This window comes from Salmo salar, chromosome 16 (assembly GCF_965601325.2).
Source record: "Salmo salar chromosome 16, fSalSal1, whole genome shotgun sequence".
NCBI classification, from domain to species: Eukaryota; Metazoa; Chordata; class Actinopteri; order Salmoniformes; family Salmonidae; genus Salmo; species Salmo salar.
In genome coordinates this window covers 69800001-69813949 of record NC_138306.1, presented here as the reverse complement: position 1 = coordinate 69813949, position 13949 = coordinate 69800001, and the positions used below count along the sequence as shown (strand labels likewise).

The 13949-nt window shown below is 41.1% G+C and overlaps 2 protein-coding genes and 1 long non-coding RNA gene across 4 annotated transcripts in view; 2 read left to right on the top strand and 1 right to left on the bottom strand.

Annotated features, from left to right (window-relative positions):
* The window catches only part of LOC106574421 (gamma-aminobutyric acid receptor subunit beta-3), a 54761-nt gene extending 53364 nt beyond the window's left edge, over positions 1–1397 (bottom strand). Inside the window, exon 1 of one of the 2 annotated variants that reach the window (XM_014150298.3) lies at positions 617–1397. In XM_014150298.3, coding sequence (XP_014005773.1) covers positions 617–744 — 128 coding nt within the window. In that variant the 5' untranslated portion in view covers positions 745–1397. The remainder of the gene's footprint in view (positions 1–616) is intronic. The other variant, XM_014150297.3, reaches the window with a different exon arrangement.
* Positions 1–7389, top strand: part of LOC106574423 (gamma-aminobutyric acid receptor subunit alpha-5) — a 34328-nt gene extending 26939 nt beyond the window's left edge. Inside the window, exons 8-10 of the mRNA XM_014150303.3 lie at positions 1753–1905; positions 3944–4155; positions 4435–7389. Of these exons, the coding sequence (XP_014005778.1) occupies positions 1753–1905; positions 3944–4155; positions 4435–4740 (671 nt within the window). The 3' untranslated portion in view covers positions 4741–7389. The remainder of the gene's footprint in view (positions 1–1752; positions 1906–3943; positions 4156–4434) is intronic.
* A 2437-nt stretch (positions 7390–9826) lies between these two features.
* LOC145861126 (uncharacterized) overlaps positions 9827–13949 on the top strand; it is a 12219-nt gene continuing 8096 nt past the window's right edge. Inside the window, exons 1-2 of the long non-coding RNA XR_014380958.1 lie at positions 9827–10653; positions 11237–11388. This is a non-coding gene — a long non-coding RNA (uncharacterized LOC145861126). The remainder of the gene's footprint in view (positions 10654–11236; positions 11389–13949) is intronic.

Below are 13949 nucleotides of genomic sequence, written 5' to 3'. Positions count from 1 at the left end.
GTAAACTATAGTCCATTTGTGGACTGACCCCGAACCTCAGTAGGCCCGCTAGCTAAAAGTGTGTTTCTGTGGATCTCCTTTCCTCCACCTGCTCCTCTCTGCTTTCCAGCAGTGACAAATGGAAGCTGCGGAGGTCAGGTGGTGGCTGTAGGCCGTCTGTCTGGCCCAGGGCCAAGTCTGTAGAGTTCACTGTCCCCGATGGGAATCCAGTGGGTCAGTTCTGTTGTGGTTCTTCAATTAGCATGTGCCTAATCTTAGCTACAATCCCTCTATGGCTAAATCAAGACGAGATTAGCAACAGCTCGGTTTAGGGACATGACATCCTATACCCCCTCACAGTACATTTACAGCAAACCAGACTGAAAATAAATACCGTACACCCCTAAAATGATATAGTACATTGTTTGGTAAAAGAGGGAAATATAGTTTATCCTGCAAAATGGAGTCCTTTAGTTGGGTTTAGAACAGTGTGCCTTTATGCAATGTCTCCTTTGGACATATCCCAAAACCCAGCCTATTCCAATCTTCTTTCTTTATATTTGCATATTTACATGTAAATTAAATTTTCTTAAGTATTTCAAGAACTTTCTGGGACCACCGTTGCCTTAGTACTCACCAGTTGACCAACATGGCTGCGTTATTGTCTGCAATGAATGGAAGTTCCCCATAAACGCTCCAAAATCCGTGCAGTAAAATCCACCAAAGGTACATGTTCATCCCTCTATGAGTCTCATCGGGCTCCATGCATCAACAGCAAACAGTCCGGATGGAGGATCGGGTCCCCGGTCGGTCGGTCGGTCGGTCGGTCGGTCGGTCGGTCGGTCGCTCGGGGCGGAGAGAGGCTGGGAGTCATGGGTGTCTCCCCGGTGGGCCGAGAAGACGCCGGCTAGCTGGGGCTTCTGGGGCTGGAGACATGATGGTCCCTGCGTTAGCCCTACGTCCGTTTGGCTCACAGAATCACAAACTTCCCATGGGGCACCAGGTCAGCCCCCCTCCATCACACCCCATGGGAGAATTGTTATTAACTAGGAGCTAAGGTGTGTAGATATCTGTCCGTCAGTCACTGGAGATTTGGTAGCGTCGCGTCCTTGTCGAGTGCGCGAGGCCAGAGCACAGCAGAGCAGAGCCAAGCTGAGTGAGTGGGCAGGACTGAGCTAGCGTTTTCCCTGATGGCAGGATGCAGATTGTTACAGGGGATTAGTGAGATACAAAAATCCGATTTTGCCTGGAGAACGCAGCAGTCATCAGTGGATTTTCTATAGTTTATCAGGCGCCGGCTGTGGGAAGCTAGAAAGGATTTTGTAAAAGCTTCAAATGCAATCTTCAGTTGGTTAACAGGATATGTTTTTTTTTTTTCTCTCCGCTTTTTTACCACAACACATTTACCTCACACAGCAACCGTCACATTATTGAGCGTAACATACATATTTTAGCGAAGCCATTTTATATCATATTTTATTCATCTGATTAATTGTTTTCTTAGATAATTAAATTTGTTGGCGATTGTTGCATCCTGGTCATGTGTTTTTTTATATAACGTTTTTTAAATATATATTTATATTTTATATTTTAAAAAAATTACAAAAATGCATATTATTATAAAGTTCGATAAAATTATCAAATATATAATACAATTAGATAAAAATGCAGGATGACTTTGCGATTCACTCTCTCTTTCTACTGTACATCTCTATCATTGTTACCACTGCAATAATTCATTTATCTTTGTCCCACTGTCCTCTAAACCAACAGGACAGTACACAGTCATGATGTGTCACTTCTACCTGAAGAGGAAGATTGGTTACTTTGTCATTCAGACCTACATGCCCTGCTTCATGACCGTGATCCTGTCCCAGGTGTCCTTCTGGCTCAACCGTGAATCTGTACCAGCCAGGACCGTCTTTGGTTAGTATGACCGCACCACAACCACTTGAATCAACTCTAACTAAAAGTGTACTTTCAACTCAAAATGGACAGTATGTGTTGCCCCGTCACCCAACACATACAATTATCACAATTTTCATGAATCCTGTTAAGATTTTTTTTTATTTAAACCTTTAGTTAGCCGGATAAGTCATTGAGAACACATTATCTTTCACAATAACGACCTGGTTAAACTGCAATTATCTATATCATTCATGATGATGCCAATTTGAAATAGATTTTCAGGCAATTATAGACATCACAGGTGATGACCACCTTTCTCTTGTCCCTAGAAAACCCCTGAATGTCTACAGTAGGGTTTCCCAACTGGCAGGGGGATTTCATTTGGCCCCCCAAGTTCTGAGCAAAAATAAATAAATTGTTATACTTATTTTATTTATTGTTGGACATAAAAGACCATAAAAACACCAGCAAATCAGCTCTAAGTGAATTTAATTTTGAAAATCTATTCCAAAATATTCCCACCCATAATAGAGAGATACACTACGTGACCAAAAAAAGTATGTGGACACCTGCTCATTGAACATCTCATTCCAAAATCATGGGCATTAATATGGAGTTGGTCCCTTCTTTTCTGCTATAACAGCCTCCACTTTTCTGGGAACATTGCTATAGGGACTTGATTCCATTCAGCCACCTGAGCATTATTGAGGCCGGGCACTGATGTTGGCCAATTAGGCCAGGCTCGCAGTCGGCATTCCAATTCATCCCAAAGGTGTTCGATGGGGATGAGGTCAGGGCACTGTGTAGGCCACTCAATTTCTTCCACACCAATCTCGACAAACCATTTCTGTATGGACCTCGCTTTATGCATGGGGGCATTGAAACAGGACTGTTGCCACAAAGTTGGAAGCACAGAAACGTCTAGAATGTCATTGTATGCTGTAGCGTTAAGATTTCCCTTCACTGTAGCTAAGGGGGCCTAGCCCGAACCATGGAAAACAGCCCCAGACCAATATTCTTCCACCACCAAACTTTACAGTTGGCACTATGCATTCGGGCAGGTAGCGTTCTCCTGGCCTCCACCAAAACCAGATTCGTCTCTCGGATTGCCAGATGGTGAAGCGTGATTCATCACTCCAGAGAACGCGTTTCCACTGCTCCAGAGTTGGCGTGAAGGTTTACACCACTCCAGCTGACGCTCATGGTGATCTGAGGCTTGTGTGCGGCTGCTTGGCCATGGAAACCCATTTCATGAAGATCCCGATGAACAGTTCTTGTGCTGACGTTGTTTCCAGAAGCAGTTTGGAACTCGGTAGTGAGTGTTGCAACCTAGGATGCGCTACGTGCTTCGGTGGTCCCGTTCTGTGAGCTTGTGCCACTTCGCGGCTGAGCTTGTACCACTTCGCGGCTGAGCTGTTGTATGACGGTGCCACATTGAAAGTCACTGAGCTCTTTAGTAAGGCCATTCTATTGTCAATGTTTGTCTATGGAGATTGCATGGCTATGTGCTCGATTTTATACTCCTGTCAGCAATGGGTGTGGCTGAAATAGCCGAATCCTCTAATTTGAAGGGGTGTCCACATACTGTTGTATATAGTGTATACTGTATGTTATCGAATACAAATTTAAGCAAGGTTTGAAATGATTATGTTTTAATGAAGTATTATACTTGTTTGGTCTTCTTGCGATCAATTTGCAGTCTACAAATGATTTGTAATTATGTTCCGGCCCCCTGACCATCCGCTCAATAACAAATCAGCCTGCGGCTGAATCTAGTTGATGATCCCAAAATGTCTACAGCTTCCACACGTCACTACAGATTATGTTAACCACTCTATTCCCATATACTAAAGAATATATTACAACCTGTTGCTCACTCATCATACAGGGGTAGTGTTCATTAGGCAGAGAATGGAAGAAAATGGACTGAAACAGGGAGGGAATACCTGGCCTTGTCCAATTAGAAACTCTTATTTTATTTTTTCTGTTGCAAAACGTTTGAAACCCTTTTCCACTGTGTGCCCTAATGAACATGACGTGTCTGTTTTTCTACCAGGTGTTACTACAGTGCTGACTATGACTACTCTCAGTATCAGCGCTCGCAACTCGCTGCCTAAGGTGGCCTACGCCACAGCCATGGATTGGTTCATCGCTGTGTGCTATGCATTCGTCTTCTCCGCACTTATCGAGTTTGCCACCGTCAACTATTTCACTAAGAGGAGCTGGGCGTGGGATGGCAAAAAGGCCATGGAGGCTCAGCACCCAAAGGTGAGTCCAGGTATCCCTCTCTCCATTTAGAAAACTGTCTATGAAACACTATTGAAAAGTGATAGAGAGCTATGGTTGTGTTTTTGGGATGACGTAATGGAAACGTTGATGCTGTACATGCATAATAGTTACTGACAGAAATCGTAAAGTTAAAATAAAAACCGTTTAGGCCCGGTTTGTGTGGGTCTACATGTAACATGGACTATTTGTATCCATCCAACACAAATAGTACCGTATTAAATATTAAAATGATACATTTTAAATGTTTTATCTCAACAGAAAAGGGACCCTATGGTGCTTTCTAAGAAGCCCAACAATGTCTGTACAGCAGGAGTGAACTACACCCCCAACATCACTAAGGATATCTCTATCTCCACCATCTCCAACAGCACCTCCATACAACTAAGATCGTCTGAAGCAGAAGTCCTGGACCCCAAGAAAACCTACAACAGCGTGAGCAAAATCGACAAAATGTCCCGGATTGTTTTCCCTGTCCTGTTTGGAACCTTTAACCTAGTGTACTGGGCTACTTACCTCAACAGAGAACCGGTCATCAAAGGAGTCAACATATTGGCTCCAACATAGTGTCTTTGTCAAACACACGACCCTACCTTCAACCATATTGGCCTACAAGCTGCTAAAGAAAATGCTACTGTGTCACAAAGGATGGGAGATGTCATGGGTTCTGTAATTCTCATACTGTCATTTGCATGAAGCTTTTTAGAGAGATACTCTAACCATGTTTGCCTTGATATTCCATCATTATACCTACTGTATATTGCTTTAATTCAACAATGACATTTTGAAAGTGAAAATCAATGGCATTTTGAAAGCGAAACTCGACAAGGACATTTTGAAATGCTGCAGTGTGGACATTTGTCCTGGCCTCAAATGAATTGAAAACTGTCATGGTATTGATGTTGTTGTTTATAACCCTGTCATCTTGAAGAATAAGAGACTGAGAAACACATGCTGTGTTAGTAATAAGATATCGGAAGCTAGGATGGTAAGGAAAGTGGCGAATAATGATTTTCAGTGTCATTTCCAGTCAATTTGTAAAGTTTGTATAATACTGCAGACAAATCTCTCTTATCTCTATTGGATACATATGTTGTTATACTTTTGTCATTTTTGCCCATCTCACATGTACTGTTTGTACAATTTAAAATGTTACTATTTCTTACCTCTATCTATATAATGTACAGATGAATCATTTTTGACAAACTTGGGTCTAACTGTGGAGACAGAGGCCAAATAAGCTAGCAAGATACAACTCTGTGATGTAATTGATGATACAGTCTAATCAACCTAGGTGAAAGTGCACAGTCGGAAAATTCTAATCATTGCCAAGTTATAAAATGGTTGGTTTATAAGGTCTGACTTTTTCAATTGCAATGAAAGCGTTTTCCCGAAGCTAGAGGGAGTGGATGCCTACTTAGAAGTTTTGTGCTGCCCTTTGTTGTGAAAGGTTGAACTCATGTACTGTAACAGGATCCGTTTTCAGGGTCGTGTTCCTTAGGCATCAAATGGGGGAAAACGGACTGAAACAGGGAGGGACTTCCTGGATTTGTTCAATAAGAAACACTTATTTCATTTACCGTTTCAAAACATTTTGCTGCAGTTTGCCCTACTGAACACAGCCCTTCTACACTGCTGTCCTATCCTCATTGTGTCATGACCAGATTGGCCCCAGTCCCTGAAGTCCGCTAGGATCTAATTAGCCTGGGATAATGAGCTTGTACCTGTTAAACACTATCTGATATGGCCCCTGGAGAGAGAACCAACCACATGGGACTGACCACCCACCCTCACCCCAGGCCCAGAGCGCTTTGTTCAGGGTACGGAAAGGAGAGCATGTGGGTAGGGCTCTGGGGCATGGTGCCTCTGTGGTAACACCTACTTTCTTGTTACAGACTCAAGAGATCGAGATACGGTGTCTTTTTTTAAAGAGAGAAAGAAGAATAATGGATTCAACACAAAATAATAAGTTTGTGCTTCAAGGCCACCATACTGGAGAGAAAAAAGAATCCCCACTTCAGTAAAAGATGGAGATATGAAACAAGCTGTTCCTGAGAATCATATAAACTCGTTGACACAGCATGTGTACAGAGAGAAAATACTGGATAATTATGGATATGATGATGGATAATATTGGTGACGGATGGATACTTTAAATGTCACTGACTTTACAGTTCTCATTAAAATATCATGTTGTAGATAACGCAATAACTGTACATGTATCATTATTAATTATTTTATATTCAAATCTCCTAGGCATCAAAGACATTCTTCATGTATATAGAGACAGTGACTAAAATACCTCTTTATTTGTATGTCTCTATGTGACATCTTGTGTTAAAAGAATAATCCACCAAAAAAACTTGTATGTAATTTTTTCATTAGTCCACATTTGATACAGTCCCAAAATTGTTTTGCATGTCAGCAATCATGTTTTCAAGATAAAGGACTTTCACAAAGTAAATTGCCACTTGCCACATCATTAAATGCTGTCATTCCATTGCAAATCAAATCTATTTAATTTAATGTCAGATACAGTATATTAATTAGTTAAGTGTACTATTCTCCTTGTACTGGTGTCAATGTGCACATACTTTGAGGTTGTAGTCAAATGTTTTTTTTTTTTAAGCACTTGACAATTAAGCATCCCTCTGAAAAGAAATCCACCAATCAGACTTAAAGTACATCTTAATGGGACAAATGGGACATGACCCCATGGAGGTGTCATGTATGAGCTATCCCTTGTCACTAATAGCAACCAGCAAAGGATAGGAGAGGAGGGGACTGCACTGATGACTCGATGGATTATAGAAATACTGGCCCATGAGGTCCTGTTGTGTAGGGAGAGAGAGGACTGATTCCATCCCATCAGTCACTGTGGCAGCCACATCTGCCATACATCTGTTTGTCAAGGATTTAGTTCCGCTTAAGTTGCTTTTCCATTCAGGAGCCCTGTGTGTTTCCCTCCAATTTAAGCCCTAACTGATGACAAATGGTGGTGCTCCTATGCAGTGGACAGCTGGGGTGCGTGTCAGCAGGCAGGGAGAAATGTAAAATTGCAATGCTACACTGAGACAAAAACTCATGATAGCTCATCGCTATGAGGTTGTAGCTTAGCATAGTGCATACACTACCACCCATGTCTGTGTGTCTGATGCATCAATGGCTTATGTGACTAAAAAGTGTCAATAAATGTATGTACATTATTTGATTAAATTAGTACACTGAAATCACCTTTTACCATATTATTATATTCTGTTTTCAGGGGAGAAATTATTGAATAGAATAGATGGTTTTCAGTCACAGTAGCCTATATCCTCTGTGTATGCATGTTGCATGTAGATAGGCGATACAGTAGCCTATATCAGGCAACTTGTATTACACAGTATAATCCATCTATTTGAATCAAACCTGTGAGAAAGCAGGGGTACTGGTCTACTGGTTGGAGGATTTGGATGAATACATCCTGATTCAGATGTATTTATATGTCATGAACATCTTTCAAATGCATTAGCTTGGCATAATGGGAGAAATGGGTGCTTGCTTTTTTTTAACCTTTATTTAACTAGGCAAGTCAGTTAAGAACAAATTCTTATTTTCAATGACGGCCTATGAACAGTGAGTTAACTTCCTTGTTCAGGGGCAGAACGACAGATTTTTACCTTGTCAGCTCGGGGATTCAATCTTGCAACCTTTCGGTTACTAGTCCAAAGCTCTAACCACTAGGCTACCTGCTGCCCTGTTTCTAATTGGTGTGGGATTATAATATGCATCCAGGGAAAAATAAGCCTCTCTCTTCTTCTGTGGCTGCGTTCCTGCTCCACACATGGGAAGCTGCTATTTCCTACTAGGGCAGATTATATCTTGGGTCTGAGACGTCAAAAGGTAAATCCTCTGTACAGTATTATTCCACTGGCATACAGACCAGCCTGGTCTCATGGACTAGACGTAAGATAGTAAATGTAAATCCGGGACTCTCAAATTAGTAAGATATGTTGCGTTTGGTATAAGACAGATGGTTACTTAAGGCAAAACCAAAAGTATGGTGGTTGGTCGGGGGGGATGAGTAGGTGTATAACAAGAATGTCTAGCAACCCAAAGGTTGTGAGTTTGAATCTCATTACGGACAATTTTAGGTAATTAGCAACTTTTTAACTACTTACTCCTTTTTATCTACTTTGCAGCTACTTAGCATGTTAGCTAACCCTTCCCTTACCCTTACCATAACCCTTTTAGCTAATCCTTCCCCTAGCCCTAACCCTAATCTTAACCCTTTAACCTTTATTGGCTTCCTATTTCGCAACAAAGCATCCTTCGCTCATGCTGCCAAACATACCCTCGTAAAACTGACCATCCTACCAATCCTCGACTTCGGCGATGTCATTTACAAAATAGCTTCCAATACCCTACTCAACAAGCTGGATGCAGTCTATCACAGTGCCATCCGTTTTGTCACCAAAGCCCCATATACTACCCACCACTGCGACCTGTACGCTCTCGTTGGCTGGCCTTCGCTTCATAATCGTCGCCAAACACATTGGCTCCAGGTCATCTACAAGACCCTGCTAGGTAAAGTCCCCCCTTATCTCCGCTCACTGGTCACCATAGCAGCACCCACCTGTAGCACGCGCTCCAGCAGGTATATCTCTCTGGTCACCCCTAAAGCCAACTCCTCCTTTGGTCGTCTCTCCTTCCAGTTCTCTGCTGCCAATGACTGGAACGAACTACAAAAATCTCTGAAACTGGAAACACTTATCTCCCTCACTAGCTTTAAGCACCAGCTGTCAGAGCAGCTCACAGATCACTGCACCTGTACATAGCCCATCTATAATTTAGCCCAAACTACTACCTCTTCCCCTACTGTATTTATTTATTTTATTTATTTTGCTCCTTTGCACCATATTATTTATATTTTATCTCTGAACTTTCTTCAAACTACAAATCTACCATTCCAGTGTTTTTCTTGCTATACTTTATTTACTTTGCCACCATGGCATTTTTTTGCCTTTACCTCCCTTATCTCACATCATTTGCTCACATTGTATATAGTCTTATTTTTTTTTTCTTCTACTGCATCATTGATTGTATGTTGTTTTACTCCATGTGTAACTCTGTGTTTTTGTATGTTGTCGAACTGCTTTGCATTATCTTGGCCAGGTCGCAATTGTAAATGAGAACGTGTTCTCAACTTGCCTACCTGGTTAAATAAAGGTGAAATAAAAAATAAATAAATAAAAACCTAACCCCTAAACGTAACCCTAACCCCTAGCCTAGCTAACATTAGCCAGCTAACTAACGTTAGGCAACTAGCTACCGAGCAAGAATTTCGTAACATATCGTACGTTTTACAAATCCGTAAATATTGTACATTTGTATATTCGTAACATAAAATAAGAATTTTAATGTGTAACATAAGATACGAAATGGGTGGTGGACATTCACTAGTTAATACATACCATACAAAACGTAAAATATCATACTAAAAATAGTATATTAGTTTTACGTACAGAATAATGCGAAATGCTCTGAGACCAGGTTGGACAGACAGATCTAGTAGCCCTAAATTGCAGTACCGCCGCCAGCCGCAGGGAGGTGGTCTGGCTTCTCAGTGCAAACTTCCTCACGTTTTGTTGATTATTTTTACAGGTTTAATCGAAAGAAGGCTACTAAAACGAACGCTACCAACACAAATGTGGCCAATAGCATTATGTGTCAGGGTTTAGCCTGCGATAGTTAACTGTACATTTTTCGTGTATCCTAAAAACAGGGAGAGCACGACTTTGGTTGGGAAAGCATTGTAGAGAACCAGCCTTTTCTCAGAAAGGGAGCAACTTTGAGAGGATATGGTGCCATTTTCCATGGCTTTCTGCTTGAAATGTATCAAGTGATTATTTATCTTAAAGTAAAAGCGTGTTATAGCAATATTGATAATGATATGTGATCTAAGGAGCTACAATTTGCAATGAAAAACATTTGAAAGTGAATAGGCTAGTCAAAGTTAAGATGTTGCTTGCATACTTGCATACTAATGCTTTTTAAGGCTTTTTTACGAGTCTCGTTCTGTAGGTAGACGCCCTACTGTATCGTGTGAACGATAACGTCATCATGTCGGTGCATAAACTGGTTACTGTAATTGAATGGAACGGAAGAAGGTGGGGTGCTGCTGTTTAAGACATTGGTCATTGACGTTGCAAAGAAGGACCGGAGCGGCTCAAACAATCTCGGCGAGTTCCGGAACGCGGATGAATTCAACCTAATCCATGGTCGATCATCAGGAGATTTGATGGATTTCCTATAGGAAACTATACACTGGGTGAATAGTTCCAGTTTATATATACCGCTCCTTCTCCTCCCTGGCTCCCTCTACTCACCGCTCTAACAACGCAGAAGTCTCCACCGTCTTCATCATAAGTCATTTTCATGAACAATGACAACCAAGTTGCTGGTGTCTTTCTTACTTCTGTCAGTCCAACGGGTGCGGTAAGTCTCGTGACTGTTATGATAATAGGTGTTGTTTTTACATAGTCGAAATGTGAATTGTGGTTAAATCAATTAGAGCTTATTATGTGCTGTGTATGTCACGCGCGTCTGTGATACGCAACAACACCGACGCGCTTGCAGAGTATTAATTGAACTTCAGAATCATTGTTTGGCCAAATAGCTATTTATACTTACCATTTGCATTATTAATTGTCGAACGTGTTTGCATATTAATAGTCTATTCTATCACAAAATAAATAGGTAGCCTAAGTAGTTAAATTCTGTCGGTAGCGTAGTTTAATTACTGTAACCGGGACCGGGAACGTCCGTAATAATTGGTTTTGTGTTGAGATGTGTTTGATTTTGGATTATAATTTTTTCTGTTAAATTAATTACTTATTGTACGATTTCAGTTTAAAGTTTGGTTTCATCTGCGCTTGTTATGCACTGAATTCAAAAACCTAGCCCTGTAAGACTAAGACTGATCGACTTTTAATGCATGAATTATAATCTAATGTCTGTGATACTGAGATTTTTTTTTTTATTATTAATAAAACGAACTTCTTTTTTATATGATATTTAGTTCCGACCCAGACCCAAGGGACTACGATGGGGACTATGAGGACACTACTGTCAATCAGATGCTCGCTCCCAAAAACCACCAGGCAGAGGCCACGCGCATATTAAATAACTTACTTAAGGACTACGACAAGACACTACGCCCTGATATTGGAGGTGAGTTACATTTCTGTATTTTTACTGCGGATATTACAAAAACTTTCAATGGAGTGTCTAAATTGCTTTGGTGATACGCGCACCTTCAATGGCTATGTCGGAAGCGCGCTGTCCATGGTGTTGAAAGGGCCTCCTCGGGCGCGGTGCTCGCTCACTGGTGGGTTTGTGCGTGTTTTTTTTCCACCAACGCGCTCAGAGCTTCACCTGACAACCTAATCAACCAAGCAGGAGGAGGAAATCATTCCAGATAAACAGATAGACATTTGGCCAGCCTATTTGTTTACCGGTACATGGCCAACCCAGATTACAGGAATAATAGTAGCGCATTAACGATCAGTGGTAACGATGAGTGGGGGCACTGTATTGTATAGTAGGCTTAGGTTAGTTTCCGTGACACAACCATCTCCCCATCTGTCCCTTGTTGATTACAAATGGAATCCAGATGAAAGGCAGTTGTCAGAAACTCAATGCTGGTCATAAAATATTAACATTTGCACTTGACACAACCATCTCATGCAGCCAAAGACAGATTCAGGATATTTATGTTAATTATCTCGGTAGTGAACTGAGTTCTTCCCACAAGGCTGTCTTCATACAGTAGACACACACTGTTTCTCTTAGCTCCCTGAGTCTGACAACTAAATGATAGAACTATACTGAACTATTCTGAACAAAAATATAAACGCAACAATTGAATTGATTTTACTGAGTTATAGTTCATATGAGGAAATCAGTCAATTTAATGAAATGAATGAGGCCCTATTCTATGGATTTCACATGACTGGGAAGACAGATATGCATCTGTTGGTCAGAAAATGGCCTCACAAGGGCTCACAATGGGCTTCACAATGGGCCTCACAATGGGCCTCACAATGGGCCTCACAATGGGCCTCACAATGGGCCTCACAATGGGCCTCAGGATCTCATCACGGTATTTTTGTGCATTCAAATTGCCATCGATAAAATGCAATTATGTTCCCTTACGCCTGCCATACCATAACCCCACCGCCACCATGGGGCCCTCTGTTCACAACGTTGACATCAGCAAACTGCTCGTCCACACGCCATACACATGGTCTGCGGTTGTGAGCCTGGTTGGACTTACTGTCAAATTCTCTAAAATGACGTAGGAGACAGTTTATGGTAGAGTTTATGGTATAGAAATGAACATTCAATTCTCTGGCAACAGCTCTGGTGGACATTCCTGCAGTAAACATGCCAATTGCATGCTACCTCAGGTGCACATTTTAGAGTGGCCTTTTACTGTCCCCAGCACAAGGTGCACCTGTGTAATGATCATGCTGTTTAATCAGCTTCTTGATATGCCACACCTGTCAGGTGGATGGATTATCTTGGCAAAGGAGAAATGCTCACTAACAGGGATGTGAACAAATTTCTGTACAACATTTTTGAGAAATAAGCTTTTTGTGCGTATGGTAAAAACAAAAAGCATGATAATCACTGTATTAGGTTGCACATCAAAATGTATTGAATCATACCTGATTGGATGTATTAGATGATGTCTTGGATGAAACAACATATTACTTGATTACCTCAGTAGTCTATTTATAACACTTCTTAATAAATCACTATGAATGACTTCATTAGATGATTGCTCATGATTTGGGTCCGACCAAATCATGGGCTGGTGCCACCAACTGTAAAAGGTAGTGGCACCAGTTACACCATGGTATAATGCTAGTAATTAGTAATTGATACTTAGGGTGTGTGTTAATTCAGGGGAACACACATGACAGGCTCTAATTTGCAATATATCCTCAAGTCATTAGCTTGGCTTTTATAACGTATAAAGCTTAAAGGAATAATCCGCTTAAAATGATATGTTGCTATTTTTTTTTATTAGGCCACTGTTGATACAGTCCCATAATGTTTTGCATGTCAGCAATCACGTTTTCAAGGTAGAAAACTTTCAAAAAGCAAATTGTAATTTTCCACCATCATCATCATGATGATGTGGCAAGTGGCAATTTGCTTTGAGTTGGTAGTGCGCTCAGTGATGTGGGCTGGTGTGGATAAAATACCAGGACCAAATTTTTGTCCCATCCCGCCCCTTTTGCATGTAGGGGTTTTACAGTAATGTCTGAAGGTCAGATGTATTGTATTACAAATAGGGCCAAATGTACTCTTTATTCTAGTTTTATTATGTATTATTGTCTCTTATTCATGTGGTTATGTAAACCACATATTTACTGTAGACATATGGTCCTTTTGAATGCTGTACAATGCCATAATATGCATTGTATATTCATAAACATGTATGAATATATTACATGCCTGTTATACAAGCTGTATACTACAATGCTTTGCACCCTGGGACATTGTATTCCCTGAGTTTAGAGCTCCAACATCACCTCACAGATTATGGATATTGATGCATCTCTCGGTTCAGCTCACATGAGGGAAGTGGCTGCTTTTGTGTCCTTATTATGTCAGCTTCCTTTTGGGTTGTCAGGGGATCCTAGACAAAGTGGGTCAGAATATTACTCCTCAGCATGCCAAGATGATGCGCCACCCAGTTTGGGAATCACACCACGGTACAT